The sequence below is a fragment of the Thalassophryne amazonica genome, chromosome 14 (assembly GCF_902500255.1).
Source record: "Thalassophryne amazonica chromosome 14, fThaAma1.1, whole genome shotgun sequence".
NCBI classification, from domain to species: domain Eukaryota; kingdom Metazoa; phylum Chordata; class Actinopteri; order Batrachoidiformes; family Batrachoididae; genus Thalassophryne; species Thalassophryne amazonica.
The window spans coordinates 64,224,751-64,249,474 of NC_047116.1; the positions used below are offsets into that span (position 1 = coordinate 64,224,751).

Sequence of the window (24,724 nt, forward strand, 5' to 3'; positions counted from 1 at the left end):
CATTAAACTTTGTCTGTGGGCAGGAGGTCGGGGTTCGACTGAACGACACACTTTCAGCGAGCTGTGAGCTTTTCATCCACGGTTTTTTGCAGCTGCTCGACTCATCCTCACCTCTTAAAGCGCGGTGATCAGCACACCTGCACTGAGCTTTACAAAGACATTTTTATCCTTTTTTCCCTCCTTTATTTAGAATTCTGAGCTGAGCCGCTCCGTATCATCTCATTAAAAACAGCTGATCCTCCGCGACGTGTCAACAACTAACACTATTTTCCACTCAAATGCACCTAAACTCTCTTTCTGAGGACCACATGATGTGAAAATGCAATAAAACTTTCTTACCTGTAAATCTGGTCATGTTTTCTGCATAAATAAATGTTATCCATTCTTTGTGCTCAAACGCCAAAGCAGGGGCGAATCCAGATGGAATGGGGGCGTGGGGCAAGGATGTGCCCCCTCCCCCACAACACCCCTAGATTAAAGATCCAGTTTTGAAGCCGTTTTTTACTACAACTACTAATATTGCTTAAAATAATAATAATTTTGACAAGTAAAATGTTTAGAGAGAATTTAAATGTTAGAAAAATGTTAGAATTTAATTAATTACTTACATTTATAAACAATGTAGGTTTGAAATTGCAAGTTTTACTGTTACAGTGCTGTCAACAGTTAAATATGAGGTCAAGAAAGAGGTCTTTATTTTACTTTTTATAAAACAAGTATTTATTTTCATTGAAGTCAAGAAAGGGTGACTATAAAGTGAGTTTTGGCAAAACAGGTACCATTGTCATGTTGACGTGGGTTGTTGTCGGCAGCTGGGGAAAGTAACTAAAAAAGTAACTAGTAATCTAACTTAGTTACTTTTACAATTGAGTAATCAGTAAAGTAACTAAGTTACTTTTTCAAGGAGTAATCAGTAATTGGATTACTTTTTCAAAGTAACTGTGGCAACACTGCTGATCACACACAGCATGTGGAGGGGCCTGTCAGCTGATCACAGCACACTGACAGCTGAATGACAGCTCAGTGCATACATTACAAACAGAGAAACCACCATCAGCACAGTTATATAAATAATTATGACAATACCTACATATGCAATTACACAACAAGTAACAACAATGATTGACCACATAACACAGAGAGTGACACGTTGGTCTGGGCAATGAACGGACGGGGGGCGTGTCCACTCACAGCTGTGGCTGTAAAGATCTCTCCTCCTGGACATCCCAGCTTGGAAGGACATGAACATACAACATTCCTTTGTGAGGCGCGTGTCTCTGCCTGGTATCCTCACGTGGCAGTATGTAAAACATCTCTCGCCTTTGCGCCGGGCTGCAGCAGGTGGACACAGCGCACCTCCTCCATGTCTTTGTTGATTTCAGGCATTTTTCCACACTAATTACAGGCCAGCGATGGGCAGTGCAGGAATGGACTGGACTGCAGGAATGGTAGTACTGGAATGCAACCAACTTCCTTTCAACAGTTCCGAGAGGAACTGTTGAATGGAAGTTGGTTGCATTCCAGTCAATTGTTTACAACTTTTGTTATGACAGGTTTGGTGGAGAAGAGAAGACAAAGGAGAATAGACCTAAGCAAGCCAATCGCAGACAAGTTGAGAAAGGGCACCTCAGAATTCAGTTGAGAGCCCTGAAGAGGCAGTGGAAGGACGCTGCTCAGCATCAGAAGGAAGGTTTCCTGGTACTCATGGAAGATATCAGGAAGCGAATTCAGGCTATTAAGTAGGGCTGAGTATGCAAGAAAGAAGAGAAAGGAGAAGAGGAGAAATAGGGAGTAGTTTATTAAGAACCCATACAGTTTTGCAAAGTGCCTCTTTGAGCAAAGTAAAAGTGGTACACTGAAAGTCCTGCAGGAGGAGTTGGAAGAACACCTACACAAAACTTACTCATACTCCAACAGGGATGCGCCATTGCCAGACATGGATGGGCTACCCAGACCAACAGAACCAGGAGTAGCTTTTGACATGGAAGGCTTGAGATCAATCAATCAATCAATTTTTTTATATAGCGCCAAATCACAACAAACAGTTGCCCCAAGGCGCTTTATATTGTAAGGCAAGGCCATACAATAATTATGTAAAACCCCAACGGTCAAAACGACCCCCTGTGAGCAAGCACTTGGCTACAGTGGGAAGGAAAAACTCCCTTTTAACAGGAAGAAACCTCCAGCAGAACCAGGCTCAGGGAGGGGCAGTCTTCTGCTGGGACTGGTTGGGGCTGAGGGAGAGAACCAGGAAAAAGACATGCTGTGGAGGGGAGCAGAGATCGATCACTAATGATTAAATGCAGAGTGGTGCATACAGAGCAAAAAGAAAAAGAAACAGTGCATCATGGGAACCCCCCAGCAGTCTACGTCTATAGCAGCATAACTAAGGGATGGTTCAGGGTCACCTGATCCAGCCCTAACTATAAGCTTTAGCAAAAAGGAAAGTTTTAAGCCTAATCTTAAAAGTAGAGAGGGTGTCTGTCTCCCTGATCTGAATTGGGAGCTGGTTCCACAGGAGAGGAGCCTGAAAGCTGAAGGCTCTGCCTCCCATTCTACTCTTACAAACCCTAGGAACTACAAGTAAGCCTGCAGTCTGAGAGCGAAGCGCTCTATTGGGGTAATATGGTACTACGAGGTCCCTAAGATAAGATGGGACCTGATTATTCAAAACCTTATAAGTAAGAAGAAGAATTTTAAATTCTATTCTAGAATTAACAGGAAGCCAATGAAGAGAGGCCAATATGGGTGAGATATGCTCTCTCCTTCTAGTCCCCGTCAGTACTCTAGCTGCAGCATTTTGAATTAACTGAAGGCTTTTTAGGGAACTTTTAGGACAACCTGATAATAATGAATTACAATAGTCCAGCCTAGAGGAAATAAATGCATGAATTAGTTTTTTCAGCATCACTCTGAGACAAGACCTTTCTGATTTTAGAGATATTGCGTAAATGCAAAAAAGCAGTCCTACATATTTGTTTAATATGCACTTTGAATGACATATCCTGATCAAAAATGACTCCAAGATTTCTCACAGTATTACTAGAGGTCAGGGTAATGCCATCCAGAGTAAGGATCTGGTTAGACACCATGTTTCTAAGATTTGTGGGGCCAAGTACAATAACTTCAGTTTTATCTGAGTTTAAAAGCAGGAAATTAGAGGTCATCCATGTCTTTATGTCTGTAAGACAATCCTGCAGTTTAGCTAATTGGTGTGTGTCCTCTGGCTTCATGGATAGATAAAGCTGGGTATCATCTGCGTAACAATGAAAATTTAAGCAATACCGTCTAATAATACTGCCTAAGGGAAGCATGTATAAAGTGAATAAAATTGGTCCTAGCACAGAACCTTGTGGAACTCCATAATTAACTTTAGTCTGTGAAGAAGATTCCCCATTTACATGAACAAATTGTAATCTATTAGACAAATATGATTCAAACCACCGCAGCGCAGTGCCTTTAATACCTATGGCATGCTCTAATCTCTGTAATAAAATTTTATGGTCAACAGTATCAAAAGCAGCACTGAGATCTAACAGAACAAGCACAGAGATGAGTCCACTGTCCGAGGCCATAAGAAGATCATTTGTAACCTTCACTAATGCTGTTTCTGTACTATGATGAATTCTAAAACCTGACTGAAACTCTTCAAATAGACCATTCCTCTGCAGATGATCAGTTAGCTGTTTTACAACTACCCTTTCAAGAATTTTTGAGAGAAAAGGAAGGTTGGAGATTGGCCTATAATTAGCTAAGATAGCTGGGTCAAGTGATGGCTTTTTAAGTAATGGTTTAATTACTGCCACCTTAAAAGCCTGGTGGTGGAGATGGTCTGAGGTGCAGGAGAGTGTGAGAAGAGCAAGAGCAAAGAGTGCTCCAGGGGTGAATGGACTCTTGTACAGATTGTACAAGAAGTGCCCTAAGGTACTGAAGTTCCTGTGGAAGCTTTTACGGCTGATGTGGGACTGGCAGGCAGTCCACACTGATTGGTGCCTAGCAGATGGAATTTATATTACAAAAGAGGCTGAGTCAATAGGTCTGTCACAGTTCCGCCCCATTTGACTCCTAAATGTGGAAGGGAATTTTTTGTTCAGTGCTCTGACCAGAAGGATGAGGAAGTTTACAGTGGAGAATGGTTACATCAATACATCAGTGCAGAAGGCTGGTGTGGCAGGATCTCCGGGCTGCCTGGAACATGCTTACATGATCTGGAATATTATCCAGTGTGCAAGGCAGGAGAAGAGGAACCTCCATGTGTTCTGGCTTGACCTTGCTAATGCATATGGGTCAGTGCCTCACATGCTCATAGAGAAGGCTATGGAGTTCTTCTACATTCCAGTGACAGTCAGGAAATTCATCATGGCATATTATGGTGCTTTCCACATGAGGTTCTCTACAGTTGAGTACACCACCAAATGGCAGGCGTTAGAGGTAGGTATACCTATGGGATGCACCATTTCTCCACTTCTGTTTGTGCTGGCGATGGAGATGTTGATCAGAGGGGCAGAGCGGGTGGCACCTGGAGTCAGGCTGGCAGATGGCATCATAATGCCCCCAATGAGGGCATTTATGGATGACATCACTGGCTTGATTGAAGTGGAAGAGAGAGCAAGTGTTGGGGAAAGTGAGGAACACGGACCCACAACAGGGGGCGCAATTGAACGGACAATGAAGAAAGTCAAATAACAAGACTTTACTGTTGTGAACACGCACAACAAACACAACAGATCACAATTGTGGAAATAAACCAATTCCAATGGTGTCGTGTGGGCAGGCTCGACGATAGGAGACGTCTGTCCGAGTCGAACCAGAACCACCCGATTTCCTCTGCCACCGAACCCCGGGAATACTGGAGCCGCCAAGTCCCGAACTCCCAGGTGGCCACTGCCTCCGCTTGTCGGATCCGGTACTGCTGGCGAGGAACAGAAACAGTCAGATGTGGGTGCGGCTGCACCCAGCAACACGTAGGGTGGAAACACCACCTCCACCTCTAATCAAAAACAACACTGCAGTGTAGGAATATGGGTACTTATCCAATATATGTCCAATACAGTCTTCAGCTGTCTTAGGCACAAGCAATAAAGTGTTATTCCTCTGAAATGAAGCGACTGGCTGAGTACGTTACCTCCTTAGTAGAGCGATATCTCGGCAATGAGGTGGAGATGCCATCCAGCTGATATACCCCTCCGCTGATGGATGTCAGCTGTCTCAGTTGATAGGTGACGGCTGTCACCTTGGCTGCTCCTGTGAGGCGGCAGCGCCCTCTGGTGCCTGGAGCCCGCACTCCAGGCGGGGCGCCCTCTGGTGGTGGTGGGCCAGCAGTACCTCGTCTTCAGCGGCCCACACAACAACAGCAAGAGCATTATTGCAGCGGTTGGATGAGCTGATGGACTGGGCATGGATGAAGTTTAAGCCTAAGAAAAGCAGAAGTCTCTCCTTGGTAAAAGGCAAGCCTAAGAGTATCCACTTTGAGATTGCTGGTGGAAAAATTCCCACAGTCATCGAAGAACCAGTCAAGAGTCTCGGAAGGTGGTAGTCCCTCCCACTGACAGACAAGTACAGAGGTGGTGAGGTGCAGGAACAGCTAGAGGCAGGACTGAAGGCAATAGATGGTTGTGGCTTACCTGGCAAGTTTAAGGTATGGTGCTTCCAGTTTGGCTTGCTGCCAAGGATTCCCTGGCCACTCCAGATGTATGCTGTCACAATGACCAAGGTGGAAGCTATGGAGAGATCAGTGAGTCGCCAAAAGGAAAGTTTTAAGCCTCATCTTAAAAGTAGAGAGGGTGTCTGTCTCCCTGATCTGAATTGGGAGCTGGTTCCACAGGAGAGGAGCCTGAAAGCTGAAGGCTCTGCCTCCCATTCTACTCTTACAAACCCTAGGAACTACAAGTAAGCCTGCAGTCTGAGAGCGAAGCGCTCTATTGGGGTGATATGGTACTACGAGGTCCCTAAGATAAGATGGGACCTGATTATTCAAAACCTTATAAGTAAGAAGAAGAATTTTAAATTCTATTCTAGAATTAACAGGAAGCCAATGAAGAGAGGCCAATATGGGTGAGATATGCTCTCTCCTTCTAGTCCCCGTTAGTACTCTAGCTGCAGCATTTTGAATTAACTGAAGACTTTTTAGGGAACTTTTAGGACAACCTGATAATAATGAATTACAATAGTCCAGCCTAGAGGAAACAAATGCATGAATTAGTTTTTCAGCATCACTCTGAGACAAGACCTTTCTGATTTTAGAGATATTGCGTAAATGCAAAAAGGCAGTCCTACATATTTGTTTAATATGCGCTTTGAATGACATATCCTGATAAAAAATGACTCCAAGATTTCTCACAGTATTACTAGAGGTCAGGGTAATGCCATCCAGAGTAAGGATCTGGTTAGACACCATGTTTCTAAGATTTGTGGGGCCAAGTACAATAACTTCAGTTTTATCTGAGTTTAAAAGCAGGAAATTAGAGGTCATCCATGTCTTTATGTCTGTAAGACAATCCTGCAGTTTAGCTAATTGGTGTGTGTCCTCTGGCTTCATGGATAGATAAAGCTGGGTATCATCTGCGTAACAATGAAAATGTAAGCAATACCATCTAATAATACTGCCTAAGGGAAGCATGTATAAAGTGAATAAAATTGGTCCTAGCACAGAACCTTGTGGAACTCCATAATTAAGATTCCCCATTTACATGAACAAATTGTAATCTATTAGACAAATATGATTCAAACCACCGCAGCGCAGTGCCTTTAATACCTATGGCATGCTCTAATCTCTGTAATAAAATTTTATGGTCAACCGTATCAAAAGCAGCACTGAGGTCTAACAGAACAAGCACAGAGATGAGTCCACTGTCTGAGGCCATAAGAAGATCATTTGTAACCTTCACTAATGCTGTTTCTGTACTATGATGAATTCTAAAACCTGACTGAAACTCTTCAAATAGACCATTCCTCTGCAGATCATCAGTTAGCTGTTTTACAACTACCCTTTCAAGAATTTTTGAGAGAAAAGGAAGGTTGGAGATTGGCCTATAATTAGCTAAGAAAGGTTGGTCAAGTGATGGCTTTTTAAGTAATGGTTTAATTACTGCCACCTTAAAAGCCTGTGGTACATAGCCAACTAACAAAGATAGATTGATCATATTTAAGATCGAAGCATTAAATAATGGTAGGGCTTCCTTGAGCAGCCTGGTAGGAATGGGGTCTAATAAACATGTTGATGGTTTGGATGAAGTAACTAAAGAAAATAACTCAGACAGAACAATCGGAGAGAAAGAGTCTAACCAAATACCGGCATCACTGAAAGCAGCCAAAGATAACGATACGTCTTTGGGATGGTTATGAGTAATTTTTTCTCTAATAGTTAAAATTTTGTTAGCAAAGAAAGTCATGAAGTCATTACTAGTTAAAGTTAATGGAATACTCAGCTCAATAGAGCTCTGACTCTTTGTCAGCTTGGCTACAGTGCTGAAAAGAAACCTGGGGTTGTTCTTATTTTCTTCAATTAGTAATGAGTAGAAAGATGTCCTAGCTTTACGGAGGGCTTTTTTTTATAGAGCAACAGACTCTTTTTCCAGGCTAAGTGAAGATCTTCTAAATTAGTGAGACGCCATTTCCTCTCCAACTTACGGGTTATCTGCTTTAAGCTACGAGTTTGTGAGTTATACCACGGAGTCAGGCACTTCTGATTTAAAGCTCTCTTTTTCAGAGGAGCTACAGCATCCAAAGTTGTCTTCAATGAGGTCGTAAAACTATTGACGAGATACTCTATCTCACTTACAGAGTTTAGGTAGCTACTCTGCACTGTGTTGGTATATGGCATTAGAGAACATAAAGAAGGAATCATATCCTCAAACCTAGTTACAGCGCTTTCTGAAAGACTTCTAGTGTAATGAAACTTATTCCCCACTGCTGGGTAGTCCATCAGAGTAAATGTAAATGTTATTAAGAAATGATCAGACAGAAGGGAGTTTTCAGGGAATACTGTTAAGTCTTCTATTTCCATACCATAAGTCAGAACAAGATCTAAGATATGATTAAAGTGGTGGGTGGACTCATTTACTTTTTGAGCAAAGCCAATAGAGTCTAATAATAGATTAAATGCAGTGTTGAGGCTGTCATTCTCAGCATCTGTGTGGATGTTAAAATCGCCCACTATAATTATCTTATCTGAGCTAAGCACTAAGTCAGACAAAAGGTCTGAAAATTCACAGAGAAACTCACAGTAACGACCAGGTGGACGATAGATAATAACAAATAAAACTGGTTTTTGGGACTTCCAATTTGGATGGACAAGACTAAGAGTCAAGCTTTCAAATGAATTAAAGCTCTGTCTGGGTTTTTGATTAATTAATAAGCTGGAATGGAAGATTGCTGCTAATCCTCCGCCCCGGCCCGTGCTACGAGCATTCTGACAGTTAGTGTGACTTGGGGGTGTTGACTCATTTAAACTAACATATTCATCCTGCTGTAACCAGGTTTCTGTAAGGCAGAATAAATCAATATGTTGATCAATTATTATATCATTTACCAACAGGGACTTAGAAGAGAGAGACCTAATGTTTAATAGACCACATTTAACTGTTTTAGTCTGTGGTGCAGGTGAAGGTGCTATATTATTTTTTCTTTTTGAATTTTTATGCTTAAATAGATTTTTGCTTGTTATTGGTGGTCTGGGAGCAGACACCGTCTCTACGGGGATGGGGTAATGAGGGGATGGCAGGGGGAGAGAAGCTGCAGAGAGGTGTGTAAGACTACAACTCTGCTTCCTGGTCCCAACCCTGGATAGTCACGGTTTGGAGGATTTAAGAAAATTGGCCAGATTTCTAGAAATGAGAGCTGCTCCATCCAAAGTGAGATGGATGCCAGGTTTTCCCCAGAAGCTTTGCCAATTATCTATGAAGCCCACCTCATTTTTTGGACACCACTCAGAGTCCATCATCAGGTATTGTACCGAACTACACTGATGAACTTTAACACCTCATAAGTGATTGGTAGTGATCCTCACTGCCTCAAACAGAATTTGTTTATTTCCAGAGTAATTAGTCTATTTGTGGTTTATACTTCCCAGAGGAGCCTGAACTCCATGTTTCCCATTAAAATACATGATGGCTGTCTGTAGCATTTTGTTCTATGAGCGTCATTCATTTTCCACACGTATGCGGCTGGTTTCTTATTTATGATCGCCTGATGTTCTGATTCTTAGAGTGCATGTAATTTAGAGTAATTTCATTCTATCATTATTGAGTTGCACCCACCAAATCATGCATGCTTTACAGACCCATCTGTGTCGATCATGTGAAATTGGATATCACCTCCTTTAACAAAGGTCATACATCACAACCACGGATTCCACTGGAACACAAATGAGATGATGTTGTGTTGTCCTGCTGGTAATCATTGGTTTTTTGGTCACAATGAATACTTTTGTGTGATATATATATATATATATATATATATATATATATATATATATATATATATATATATATATATATATATATATATATATGAAGATTATAGGCTAATGATGTGAATGTCATAGTGTCATTCGTTAAGTGGTTTGTTAGTCTTGGGGCAAAAATGATGAGTAGTCAATGTAAATGATTTATACTTTCTGTTAAACTCCTTCAGGTGCTCAGCCAACTGGGCAGGTACACAATGTGAGAGACCTGCTCCTAAAAGCAGCCGATCAGATAACACCATTGGAGGTAAGTTGACTGAAGTTCGAGAGGCCTTAACAGCACCGTCTATGGTTGCCAGGGCTCAGCAAATACACCAGCATTTCTGTGCCCAACATTATTTATGGGTAAACACATCGCCGTGAAGCATTTGCTGTTTTTAATTGTGCGCACGAGAAGGCAGCATATTTTACAAAAAGATTTCCAAGGAACCTAAATGTGTTGTATATTGCATTCTTGTTTAAAATACACACACTGCCATCTAGTGGTTTTTAAAAAACACCAAATGCTTCATGAGACCTTGTTTGTCCATCACTACTATTCCACAGAGTGCTGTTCCTTCCCGTTTAACCCAGAATAGTAACTCATGGCACATTTTGAACCACCATAGTAACTTCTTAGACTACCTTTGTCCATTTTGAAAAAAAATTGGCCATCATCACCATCAGTTTTGAAACTGACTTAAAATTTTCAGACTGTTCAAAAATGTCATCCTGATTCACAAAATCTTAATTGAGTGGTAACTTCCAGGTGTTGATACTCTTAACAGCTTATATCATGTTCAACAATTTTAATTTCTATTTATTTTTATTTATATAGCACCAAATCACAACAAGGTTGCCTGAAGGCGCTTCACACAAGTAAAGTCTAACCTTACCAACCCCCAGAGCAACATTTGTAAAGAACAACTCCCTCTGAGGAAGAAACCTCAAGCAGACCAGACTCAAAGGGGTGACACTCTGCTTGGGCCATGCTACAGACACAAATTACAAAACAATTCACAAAACGAACATACAGGAAATGTTGCAGATGCAGAGGACAGTTTCTGGAACACCCATCTGTGAATGGAGCCTCACCTCAAACAGAGAGAAAAGACAAAAAGCAGAAAGAAGCATCAGAAAGACAAATACAGTGTAATTTGTCAACATTAAGCAACAAGAAATACAGAAGGAATACTAAGGTGATCGCCGGCCACTAGCCCTAAGCTTCACTAAAAGACCCAGAATTTAGATAAAGTTGAGGCCGCAGCCTGCTCCGTTTCCTAATAAGATGAATTAAAAGAGTAAAAAGCATAGAAACATACTATGCCAGTATGCTAGTCATATGAAATGGAAAATAAGTCTTGTCTGGACTTGAAAGTCTCTACAGAATCTGACTGTTTTATTGCTGCAGGGAGATCATTCCATAGAACAGGGGCATGATAAGAGAAAGCTCTGTGGCCCGTAGACTTTTTATTCACCCTAGGGACACTAAGTAGTCCTGCACCTTGAGAACACAAAGCCCGGGCCGGTACGTAGGGTTTAATTAGGTCAGCTAGGAAGGTACCAGTCCGTGAATTTTTATAGGCTAGTAGCAGAACCTTAAAATCTGATCTCACTGGGACAGGAAGCCAGTGAAGAGATGCCAAAATGGGTGTAATGTGGTCAAACTTTCTGCTTCATGTCAAAGCTCTGGCAGCAACCAATGTTCAATCATCTCTAAACAGGGTACTCCTAGTGAGTACAGCCTGAAACTTGTTTGATTGTGATCCGTTGTGTTTGGGGTAAAAATCTGAAGCTGAAGCAGAATTTGTTGCAGTTCTGGTCCAGGGTGCAGTACCTTCCTTTAATTTTTGGGCAGGGTGTCAGGATTGCAGTTTATAAGAAAGCCAGTTTCCACGTCTGCAGTTTAAAAGCCAGCCTGTCAGGAAGCAAGCTGGATTAAGACGTTTTATCCCATTTATGTGCTTTTTTGGATCATGGGTGATCATAGTACAGTGTTGCCCTGTGGAATAGGTGTGGTACATATGTCAACTGGCACTCTCTTTTTTGCAGATCTGCCCACCACTCTACATTTTATGTATGCAATACCCATTTGGTGCACTGCTGCTTTCTGTTTCCCTTCAAATAACATATTTTCCTGAATGGGCTTTATGTGTAAAAATACTTTGGAGGCTACAGGACACTGCTGAATTTTAGCATACACTGGGCCAAGCAAACAATATTTTGTAGAAGACGTGAAGATGAACATGTTTTGTTGTTTAGTCTCCTTTACAATGTTACATGTAACTAAAGTGTGTCTTCATCTATTATCACATCATTGTGAACACAGATGGAAAGCAACATAATTTAATGGAAGTTATAAGAGGAGTGTACATGATATAGGAGAACTGTTCAGCTTGGGACTCCGGCGAGGAGGTCACATCTACTCCTCTCTCCTCTCCCTCTGTGCTTTTGTATCTCTGCTCCAACCTTCGAAAGACCCAACTTCACCAGACTGTGAATTCTTTGAACTACACTCAACAAAAATATAAACAACACTTTTGGTTTTGCTCCCATTTTGTATGAGATGAACTCAAAGATCTAAAACTTTTTCCACATACACAATATCACCATTTCCCTCAAATATTGTTCACAAACCAGTCTAAATCTGTGATAGTGAGCACTTCTCCTTTGCTGAGATAATCCATCCCACCTCACAGGTGTGCCATATCAAGATGCTGATTAGACACCATGATTAGTGCACAGGTGTGCCTTAGACTGTCCACAATAAAAGGCCACTCTGAAAGGTGCAGTTTTGTTTTATTGGGGGGGATACCAGTCAGTATCTGGTGTGACCACCATTTGCCTCATGCAGTGCAACACATCTCCTTCACATAGAGTTGATCAGGTTGTCAATTGTGGCCTGTGGAATGTTGGTCCACTCCTGTTCAATGACTGTGCAAAGTTGCTGGATATTGGCAGGAACTGGTACACGCTGTCGTATACGCCGGTCCAGAGCATCCCAAACATGCTCAATGGGTGACATGTCCGGTGAGTATGCCGGCCATGCAAGAACTGGGACATTTTCAGCTTCCAAGAATTGTGTACAGATCCTTGCAACACGGGGCCATGCATTATCCTGCTGCAACATGAGGTGATGTTCTTGGATGTATGGCACAACAATGGGCCTCAGGATCTCGTCACGGTATCTCTGTGCATTCAAAATGCCATCAATAAAATGCACCTGTGTTCTTCATCCATAACAGACGCCTGCCCATACCATAACCCCACCGCCACCATGGGCCACTCGATCCACAACATTGACATCAGAAAACTGCTCACCCACACGACGCCACACATGCTGTCTGCCATCTGCCCTGGACAGTGTGAACCAGGATTCATCCGTGAAGAGAACACCTCTCCAACGTGCCAAACACCAGCGAATGTGAGCATTTGCCCACTCAAGTCGATTACGACGACGAACTGGAGTCAGGTCGAGACCCCGATGAGGACGATGAGCATGCAGATGAGCTTCCCTGAGACAGTTTCTGACAGTTTGTGCAGAAATTCTTTGGTTATGCAAACCGATTGTTTCAGCAGCTGTCCGAGTGGCTGGTCTTAGACGATCTTGGAGGTGAACATGCTGGATGTGGAGGTCCTGGGCTGGTGTGGTTACACGTGGTCTGCGGTTGTGAGGCTGGTTGGATGTACTGCCAAATTCTCTGAAACGCCTTTGGAGACGGCTTATGGTAGAGAAATGAACATTCAATACACGAGCAACAGCTCTGGTTGACATTCCTGCTGTCAGCATGCCAATTGCACGCTCCCTCAAATCTTGCGACATCTGTGGCATTGTGCTGTGTGATAAAACTTCACCTTTCAGAGTGGCCTTTTATTGTGGGCAGTCTAAGACACACCTGTGCACTAATCATGGTGTCAAATCAGCATCTTGGTATGGCACACCTGTGAGGTGGGATGGATTATCTCAGCAAAGGAGAAGTGCTCACTATCACAGATTTCGACTGGTTTGTGAATAATATTTGAGGGAAATGGTGATATTGTGTATGTGGAAAAAGTTTTAGATCTTTGAGTTTATCTCATACAAAATGGGAGCAAAACCAAAAGTGTTGCGTTTATATTTTTGTTGAGTGTACATTTGGATTAACCCTGGAATTGATCAGCTCGTCTCTGAACACTATTCAATCAATCAATCAATCAATTTTATTTATATAGCGCCAAATCACAACAAACAGTTGCCCCAAGGCACTTTATATTGTATGGCAAGGCCATACAATAATTACGTAAAAACCCCAATGGTCAAAACGACCCCCTGTGAGCAAGCACTTGGCGACAGTGGGAAGGAAAAACTCCCTTTTAACAGGAAGAAACCTCCAGCAGAACCAGGCTCAGGGAGGGGCAGTCTTCTGCTGGGACTGGTTGGGGCTGAGGGAGAGAACCAGGAAAAAGACATGCTGTGGAGGGGAGCAGAGATCAATCACTAATGATTAAATGCAGAGTGGTGCATACAAAGCAGAAAGAAACACTCAGTGCATCATGGGAACCCCCCAGCAGTCTAAGTCTATATCAGCATAACTAAGGGATGGTTCAGGGTTACCTGATCCAGCCCTAACTATAACCTTGAGCCAAAAGGAAAGTTTTAAGCCTAATCTTAAAAGTAGAGAACACTATTGACACCATTTTTTCAACAAGTAAATCAGGGCTAGGGGACCCTGTGTGCCGAGATGGAATGTACAATGCGGGCTATGTTCTCGACGCCTGGGATAAGTGGCATGTTGCATGCTTGGTACCGCTCTCTGTGGAAGATGTTGAAGATTTATTTATATTTGGTTTTATTGTGGGAGGGCTAGTGCTTATTGGTTTATGTGCTGCCCTGACCTCCTGAATTGGCAAGACGGCTCCTACCAGAACCATGACCCCTCACCTGTCTATCATGATTAATGAATTGTGCAAGGTGATAAAGTGTCAGACTGCATTAACCCTTGAATTCAGACGTAAGTTGGATAAAATCTTGGAGCAAATGTATACCTTGCAAAGGAAGATGTTGGAGACCAGGGAATACTCATAAACTGGATTTGGTCAGTCAGAGGAGCTGCAAATGTGTTTCTCTGCTCAACCCTAAACATGTCAGGCTTATCAGCCTCCAAAGGTCAAAATGCCCCGCTGTTATCCTTCAGAAGAATTTAAATGGCCTTGGTGAACCATTCTGCTGCCCTTCTTATCTTATCTTCTGTCCTCCCCTACAGTCTGATGTTGTCCAGACAACTTCAGACATTATGCACACACTGAAACTGATACAAACTCATCTGACTGATACAATCTCATCTCATCTGCTCACATGACACCCCCCTACCCCCCGCCTCCACCCTGCCACTCCTCCCCCCTCAAGGGGCTGCAGCAGCCTTCACGTCTCCCCCAAGCTCACAGCAGAGTGGGAGACTGCTGCAGCCACCCCACAGTCACATTGTCTCAATTCGGATGGCGGACTCTTTCCTCTTTTCCACCCAGACCCCCCCGCGCCCCAACTTCCTATCCCACCCCCACCATAGTATCCATGCTAAACCTGCCACAGTGTTTGCATGACACTGAGACCTCCCACTCCTAGTTTGGTTTCTCCACCTCCACTAAACCTTACTGGGATGCCTGCACCAACACTATTCCTCTGTTCCCAGATGTATGAGATCATAAATACTCCCTGCATCATTAGAGTTCTATTTCAACTGAGGGATTCCTTGCACATCTACAACTGTGGTATTTTTAATCATTGGTGCTTTCAACAGGTGCTTTCTGGCTTACTTCAACCCATGCACCCCATTTGGACTTGGTCCTGATTGGAACTGTAACTAAGGAATTACTGAACTCTGTCCAATGTGGATGGTTTGCTGTCTTTCAACAGGAATGACTTCACTCAGCAGGTTTTCCTCATATGAATTAGAGGAACTGCTGTTGTCAGCCAATCAGGGTTCACCAGTGTGAATGGTGGTATATGTGAGGACTTGTGCTTTAAAGAACTGTAAGGAATATGTTTAAATTTATAACAAAAGTACATTTGTTTATAAAACACAATATTTCTGATCCTTAGCTATGAATTCACGGTAAGTTGCTTTAAAAATAATCCAATTAAAAATGGCAACATGATGTTGGCACGTCCTTTTACACTCTCCAGCAGCACCACGGTTTGATGATTTGACAGGTGTTTCATCCTTATAGATGGTGCTTATTACTGAGTAAGCAGCTGTTGTATGAACTGTTGGAGTGAGGTGTATAACATGTCCTTTGCTATAAGATATAGCCATCATCCATGAGTGCACTCAGTATGACCCACAGGATCTCTTTATTTATTTCACCATCTTGTCCTCTAGGGAGCATAGCCATCATTGTGCCTCTGGTCCTGCTGGTCATCTTGATCGTGATGGTGGTGGCAGGTGTTTTCATCTGCAGAAGAAGACAGAGGTAAAAATAATAATAAATAATAGCATTGAAAGATCAATAAACACTGTATCTGTGCTGTGCTAGTTTTAACATTGCCCTATAATTACAGTGCAATGTTAAAACTAACTGCAACCATAAACTACTGCAACCATTTTCAACTGCTAAATGGTCAACTGCTGTTAGTAAGCTCTGTGTTGTGCCAGTGCAACACAGAGCATTATTCAGGAGGTTTACACAGCTGTCAATCACAGTGGAATATGACAAACAAGCAACAGTGCCACCAGGACTCTTCGAATAGCAGGAAGACTTCACAAGCAACCTAATCGGACTGTCTGTTTTTATGTTATAAAAAAGAAGGAAAATCTGCACACCGGTATAGAGCTCCCAAAATCTTTTAATTGACTAAAAAAGCAAATACACCGTTTCAACCGTGAGGTCTTCTTCAGGCAACTGGCAACTGACAGTCTCCTGTCAACGGCGGCAGGACTATATGACAAGCCAACAGTGCAACAAATACACCACTTTCAGTCACGTATCAACAGAAATATGCTGTAACACATGCCATTTGGTCAGTTATCATGGTGCTTTTTTCTCTCTTTTTTTTAAAATACATTTATACCCTTGTTAATTTCAGGCATTTTTCCACACCCTTTACAGGACAATGATGGTAACACAGTGGTAAAGTTTCTGGATGGCAAGCAGCGCTTTTGTAAATTGCAGGTTCGAGTCCCGTGGGTGGCATGTATTTTTTATTTTATTTTTTTTTTCACAGCAGCTGTGCGATGTGGTTACACATGCTCCAGCTGCTCAGTTTCAATTTATTTTCATTTATATAGCACCAAATCACAACAAAGTTGGCTTAAGGCACTTCACACAAGTAAGGTCTAACCTTACCAACCCCTTGTACTGTGTTCCCGCTGCAACGGTTTCATGCACAACATCATCACTGCTGGTTCGTTAATGCCTGCCCGTCGGCTCTATGTTTTCGTTGTTCACTCATATGAGCTGTTCCGCCGTGATTCGTCCTGATTTGTACTTATTCATACTATATATGAAGGGGCCCTTAGCCATGCCTCATTTGAATGAAACCTCTTTCCATGTTTGCTCTATGTGTGTCCTACATCAGCACAACAATACCAAGCATATGCACATTTTAATGCCTTAAAAACATGCACAACATGACTGCAGGTTGTGCTGCTTGTTGCACTTGCAGGAAAAAGTGCTCCAGCTTTGTGGATAAATAAGACATGATTTGTTCTAAGGAACAAAGCAACATCTTTTGTCCTGAATATCATATTAATGATGGTTGAGTCTTTTACTCCTTAGGGGGAAACGTGTCCAGAGGCAGCCCATGACAAACGGAGGGATTAACGTGGAGATTGGGAACCCATCATACAACATGTATGAAGTGGATCATGACAACCATGCTGACGCAGGCAGCCTGCTGCGACCCAACTTCACACTGGACCCTCACAAGGTTAGCTTGTTGAGTTTATTTAGTGCCTGTGACAAAAACAGCATTTACACTGAATGCCATATCTCAGTCTTTGAGAATATGCTGAAAAAGGACAACAATAATTTACTGTTTGTTAATATTTGGAATGTGTATAAAAAACAGCAGCAATCGGCTTCAGTAAGAAAAGGTAACAATGTTGATATGCCATTTATATACATTGTGATTCTTTTGCTGGTACACACAGTCAGTAAAAATAGATTTTCAGTCTTGGAGATCTTGTAAATCTAAACAGTTTGTTCAATCAGAAACGTTTTCCAGAGTATTTGACAAGAGTATTACCAAAAAAAAAAAAAAAAAAACACCACCTGAAGTGTCACTGCACTAACATTTTGCAGTAAGCATTATATATATATATTTCACAGTGTAAATACTTTTCTTTGGACTTGTTTATGTATGAGGTGGTTATTAATATGTTGGACATTGGTTAACTGTGAATTAAAACATCCTATCGTATTTTCCGGATGAAATGTCACAATGAAGGATTAGTCTCAGCTGTCCACAAATGTGTCACAAATAGGGGGAGAGCCCATATATAAGTCATGTCAGTCTATTATTTGCATTTATTTTTGAAATGTGCTACTGCTTCATGCAAAAAGAAGCAACATTCATTTACTCACGGCATTTTTTTGTAATGCAAACATGGGTTTAATGAGCAGCAAGAAGCTTATGGTCTAAAATATCTTCTTGTATGAGGTTCAAAGAACTCCAGAGTAAACTGTTTTCTTGTGGCCAGGAAAATGTCCATTCAGAGTTAAATGTGTGCAGGTTTACCTCACGAAATGTAATTAAACGTTTAAACTTCTACCCCGTTCAAAAACATTATAGTGAGCCTTAGCTTGTAGCTGTTCTCCTTGGTGCAGTTTTGGCTGTCTCATAAAGAGGAAACAAGTGGAGTTCTGAGAAGTGTGAAGGTTATTCTCTTTCCTGTCAGGCTTCATTAGGCTTACAGGCACAGAGTGACTGGACACAATTGCAGGACTCTCAGACACAAGTGTTGGAGTTAAAAAAGGATGCCAAACAGGATGACCGGAGGGAGGTTACAGGACCTCCAAACTGACGAGGACAAAGGCCAGACGGCTGTGCCACTGTCAGAGGGTAAAAACACAGTCAGACGTGTCACCACGTGATCCATCCAGATCCCTGGTGGAGTGATAATGGTGGCCGAGCAACCCATATGGTTTCCAAGGCAGAGTCAGGACAGAGGCTTGGCGTCCCACCTGGGTCCTCGGTGGAGACAGAGGAGATGGCATGTGGTAGCCGCATGGCTGACAAAAGTTGGTCATGAATTCACACAGTTTGTCCTCAGGCTTATAACAGCTCACAGGTGAACCAGGAGCCTGGCAGCAAGGATGACCGGGCCAAGTGGCAGTCACGCAGTCCAACATGTAACCCACAAGGGTCTGCAGCTGGAGCCAGGAGACAACCATGGGGTCAGAAAGATTCATTGTGGAGTTGGGTGGATGGCTATAAGGCCTATCAAAGTGCATGAAAATGTCAGGGAGGTCAGCTGTGAGGCCTAGTATGGATCACAGAGGAGTCAGGAGGACGATGAAGGGGGTGGCCAAGAACCGTGGCCGGGTAAGAAGGAGGACACAGTTCAGACAACATGGCAGGAAACATCAAAACAATAAACCCTTTCCTGGGCTATGGACTGTTTTAGATGGTGGAGGGAGAAGGGATAAGTTCTCTGTACCATTTTCTTGTGAATCAAAGTCAATTTTCTATTAACAACCACTTTGACTGCACACACTTCCCAAGCAATGGCAATTGATGACAAGGTTGAGAAATGTCACCCCCATGAAGCAAGGATAAAAAAAAAAACTGTCCCCAAATCTCACCTAACAACACAAACTGTTGTGGCATACCAGACCTCCAGCATTTTAGCTTACTTTTCAAGCCTCCACCTACAATACCCAAGATCATGAGTTTGAGTTCAGTGTGGGATGAACACAATGCAGGTCACATGAATGAAGTGACTAGAAGCACAAGTCCAGAACAAATGAACCACATGCACATTTATCAACAACAGTGCAGCAAAACGACCTGAAGCTCACAAATTTAAGAACCAACACTTTAACTGGGATTTCTGCATGAAAATATTGGATCCATTAACCAGCATTCTCCATTATGACTATCTGGTGCCCTTCTGATTGACTTCCAGGGTCTTTGTTACACTCACTCTGTTGGTTTCAGTACATACTTTCATTTTATTTGAGAACTGTTAAAACTGGAAAAGATTTTTTTTTACAGAAGTTGATCTTTATTTCTCTCTCTATGGACATGAATGCCCACATCCTGAATAGCTTTTGAGCCAGTGAAACATCTGCAGGACTGTTTGTCTTTGTTTGCTTATGATAGAGTTATGAATCCAGTGGCTTCTCTGACCGCTGAGATCCACCTGGCCATTTGTAGTGTACTAATTACTGAAACTCCTAATTGATCCACATATGTTTCAAGTCTTACGAGAGCCTGATGGGAAAAGAAGACTACAACAGTGTGAAAAATGTGTGTCCCCATGGTGGCCCATGGCCACTCTCCATGTCACGTGGAGTTGCATCAGCAAGAGCATCTAGTGTAAAACTTGCATGAAATCAACATTCAGTTCCATACTGGATTTTTTCTGGCAAACCAGAGCAAAAACAGAGAAGCTGAAAACTTACAATGGCAACTAGTACGACAAAAAAAAGAGCCATTTCTTATTAATCATTCTAAAATTATGCACTTTAAACTCAATGAATCACATTAGGATTTGCAGAACATCTGTAACTTTGATTTATATGAATGTGCAGGTGCCTTGACTCCAGTGGTGCACACAGTTCAGATAATCCGATAACCGATAATTATCGAAGATAATGTTTTCATTATCGGATAATCTTTTTAGATAACTTTAAAAAACATTATCAGACTAATTATCTTGTGATAATTTTTAGACTGATAACATGGTAAATAAAGCTGAACAACTACAAATATTTGTAAACCTTAAAATCAGTTGAGCACCTACCTGTTAAATGTTTCATAGCTGATGTGTAGTTCTACCATCTGCAAAACAAAGAAGAGCTGCTCTATCCTCTGCAGGCAAAGGAGAACTGGCACACCACCACATAAAACTAATTTCTCTTAACCCCATACTGATACGTGGGCAATATCACCCAAGTCATCCAGAGGCATACATTTTTAACTTATGGTTCAACTAATGTCGGACAAGTTATTTAAATTAATGTCATGTCTGAAGTTTTAGAAAGTGAAAATATCAGATATGTGTTTTAGTTATAAAGTAATGCGCTAATTTTTAAGTGTGGATATATGCTGTGCCCAGCAGTGCATTATGGGTAGGATAGGGTAATCTCAGTATGTTCACGACATGAGAAATGCATTTGAAACACTCTGATCAGGCTCTACAGACAACAGCATTAAACTCTAGTGCCTAAAACTCCCGTGAATATATTTTCTGGGTTTATAGACGTTGTTATTGTGTCTGCATTTATTAAATTCCACGCATCTTAAATGTAGCAGACACGGATTATCTGGAATTTTGTTTTGGCAAGTTTTCAAGGTCTCTACTGCCATCTACTGGCCAGTAGAGTTCATTCACCCTATTGACGTATCCCATAATCCCTTGCATGCCAGAGAGTCGCTGCAGTCAACAACATATAGAGAATCAACACGATGACAGTTGTAAATTAATATTATACTACAAAAATGTATTTTTTAGGCTTTTTGTCATGTTTATAAGAGACTGCTGCATGAAAACTTGCTTAAACAATTATAACAAATAATCCCTGTCTGTTACGTTTAATCTGCATGGAATAAAAAAAAAAAATGCAAACCGAATTTCAGTCATATTATATATATTAGTCTGGAACAAAGAGGACAAACAGTGTTCTAAAGAACGATAATCAAGATGTTAAAGAGCAAACTTCACTTTCCCCCAAAATTACATGATCAGGAAGCGATTGCAGCTCACAGCAGCTCCCATTGAAAATAACGGAGAGGCAGCCTGTGATTCTCGCATGTTTACATAAAATAAACACAATAACGTCTATAAACCCAGAGAATATATTCACAAGAGTTTTAGGCACAATCTAAAAATAGTTTTATGTTGCAATGTTAATGGTGTTGTCTCTGTGCAGCGGACGGTTAAAGTGCAGCGTGATCAGAGCGTCTCAATGCAGTTCTCAGTGTTACTGAGATATTGCAGTGCGGCGACCTCTCCGAGGTTTTGTGTCAATAGGGCGAATAGCCAACATTTATGTTTCAAGACAATATTGTGCACATGTTTTACAATATATTAAAATGTGCGCACATCATCATAAAATGTGCGCACATTCTCTCCACATGCAAAACATTTGTGATGACACTTCCAGGGCTCTGTAAAATTGCCTGTTTTTACAAATAAAAAAATGGAATATTTTACAAAAGCACATTTATCTGTAAACACCAACACGACACACGGCTTAGCAGAGGCACATTTTAACCAGAATCCTTTGCGATCTGTCTGTGTTTGTTACAAAACCTCAGAATTAATGCATTATTCAACATTAAAAGATATATGTTATATTTTAACTTTGTACAAATGACAGAATTGACATTAATGGAGTTATTCTATCGGTGTTAATGTTATTTATAAATCAAAACCATAAGTCAGCATGGCTTTATTTTCCAAGACCTCTGCCTGACTGGAGCATTGTGATTGGGTAGAGAGCTGGGCTTTAGGGCTGTGTTCAGCTTGTGGCTGTGCTGGGAGCCATGTATTAAACAAGAGCTTCCAGCAGGGGGCAAGATGTTCGAAAACAGAAGTGTGGGCTCATTGTTTGGGTTTGTTGTCACTTTTGATGCTGTCAGAAGCGACTGTGGTGTTAAAACTCAAATTCAGTTTGTTAGTAGTTGAAAATGTAGTAGGGACAATACTGGAATTTATTAGTTATCTGTAACTTCTGATACATTTTTGGGTGGCTAATCGTTTTATCTTTATCAAAGATAACTTTTCATTTATCTGATTATCTGTTATTGAAGTTAATTTTTGGTTATCTGTGCCCACCACTGCTTGAATCAAAAAACATTCTAGCTCGCTGATGATTCATTCTCCTAATCGTCCTCTTGCACTCACTCGCATTCAGCGTCTTCAATGAATCAGAAAACCTTCACTGATGTTATGTGGCTCCTCTGCTCCATCTTCAAACCTAACGCTGGCACTTCTTGCCCTGCCAACAATAACATCTGCTGTTGTCAGTCCAGTCTGCTTGTACTCACCTGAAAGACATGCTAGCTGAATGTAAAGTGGTTTCTGGATTCTTCTTGTTTCTCTGCATGACTTTATTTTTAATTTTAGTGCAATTTATCAGACCGATTACTCTAACTGCTTGTGTTATTACACTCATGGATCTTTATGATATTAACAAAATGATATGAAGAACACACATGGTGCTTATTTTGTTTCAGGGATGGTGTGTCAAGTCCAGTGATCCTCGCACCTTGGGCATCAATTCTGTGCCCAAGGAGGTAATCCCTGGACAGGTGAATTTTCCTAAATTTACTCCATGTTTGCCCACTGAAGACGAAGCTCATCCTCATTTAGCCTGCAGGTGACATGGCAGTATATGTTGTCTGTAATACTTTATAATTTCATTTTATGATCACCTTGAACACTGCTATGCCACAACTAAAACTAAATGCTAAATTAGGCCTACGTTAGTCAAGATATCATCCACGGTCATTAGTAGCTTCACATTGCATGTTGCTACTCACTGCATGTTGCTGTTCAACCAACGTTTACTACAATCCACAAACATGCAAGGGACATTTCATGTTATGATGTTGTGAATTTCATTAGATGTAGTAGTTGTTCCACTGTAATTGTTTAAAAGGAATAGTTCACCCCAGACACAAAGTTTAAAATTGAATGAATCTTTGAAGATGTCCAATCCAAGGTCATGTCAGGTCAGATCAGGTCGAGTGTTGCTGTATTCACCACACCATGGTGTTGCCTCAGGTACTGGATGTCCATCATCCAGGCACACACTAGATAGCCAAGATGTCAGAGTTGACATTCCCTCACAATGTAAAATGATATGTCTCTTCTGAATCTGCTTATGTAACCATTTGTTTGCTACAAAGTCATTTCAGAAATAGTCAAGGATCCTCCGGACGTCAAGTATCAGCCACAACCAGTAGCATAATTTTAAGTTAGAAATGTATCCATGATTTTGCTTCAGTTCACCTCTGCTAAATTACAATATCTCCAGGTTATGTTCAAAAATAAAGAGTACCAAGACTGTAGACATACTGTATTTTCTGCTCTGTGATCACACAATCAGGTCCAAGATGCAAGACATCAAACAGGGCTGGATCCAGAGTGAAAATCTGACAGATGCATTTTTGCCCAATGATAAAATAAAAATAGGACGCCTCTTGTTACTCAATAATTGTCATTCCTTTATTTTTATTTTATTTTATTCATGTATCACATGGCTGTGGAAATTCCCTATAATTTAAAAATAATCAAGTTTTTAGAATTTTGCAGAATTTATTATATATTTGCTCCAGAAGAAAAGTAGATCTGCAAATTTACAGTGTAGTTTTTAGAATCTTATAGAAATTATTTTTAATATTTATTCGCTCCAGAAGAAAAAAGTAGATCTACAAATTTACAGTGTAGTTTTTGGAATTTTATAGACTTTATTTCTAATAGTATTTATTCGCTCCAGAAGAAAAATATAACTACCTATAAATATAACTATAATACTACAGTGTATTTAAAATATGAAGAAAGTTCTGTGTGTCAACAATGATTAATTAATTTATTTGATTATCGGAAAGTGTCCTATGCCACGTGACTGAATAGGTGCCTTCGTTTAGATACATGTATTTAGTAAATAAATAAAATGTTTCCGATCTGAAAGTTTGTGTGTAGCATAAATACACTTAAACCAGGCATAATTCCATGATGATTTATGGATAAATTAAATACTTTTACAATCAATGCATGTGGCATGTCCGATACTGTCGACATCAACAATCGACAGCAACTGAGCGAGTGTTTTTTTTTTCCAAGTTTCGGCCATCGATCAACCAAAGATTTTAGTTGGAAAACCACAGAAAATGTAATTTCAGTCATCATAGAATGCCTTCCAAACTACACTATTGTCTGAAAACTATTTATAAACCACTCACCCTTTCTTGCTGAAATAAACGCCCAATTTTCCTTGCACAACAACTTTTTTTTGTGGATGCCATGATCATCGGCTCGACTGGACTGATGCTATGTTTGTTCTGATCCGGTTTGAATTTTCCTGTGTGTGTACACCTGCGCGGTGCATTGTGGGATCAAATCAAAAGCT

General features: G+C 41.1%; 1 protein-coding gene across 1 annotated transcript in view; it reads left to right on the plus strand.

The window, feature by feature from the left end:
- lrp1bb (low density lipoprotein receptor-related protein 1Bb) overlaps nt 1-24,724 on the plus strand; it is a 1,555,752-nt gene that overhangs the window by 1,519,915 nt on the left and 11,113 nt on the right. The window contains exons 88-91 of the mRNA XM_034186395.1: nt 9,634-9,710; nt 15,802-15,892; nt 17,198-17,348; nt 22,827-22,901. Of these exons, the coding sequence (XP_034042286.1) occupies nt 9,634-9,710; nt 15,802-15,892; nt 17,198-17,348; nt 22,827-22,901 (394 nt within the window). The remainder of the gene's footprint in view (nt 1-9,633; nt 9,711-15,801; nt 15,893-17,197; nt 17,349-22,826; nt 22,902-24,724) is intronic.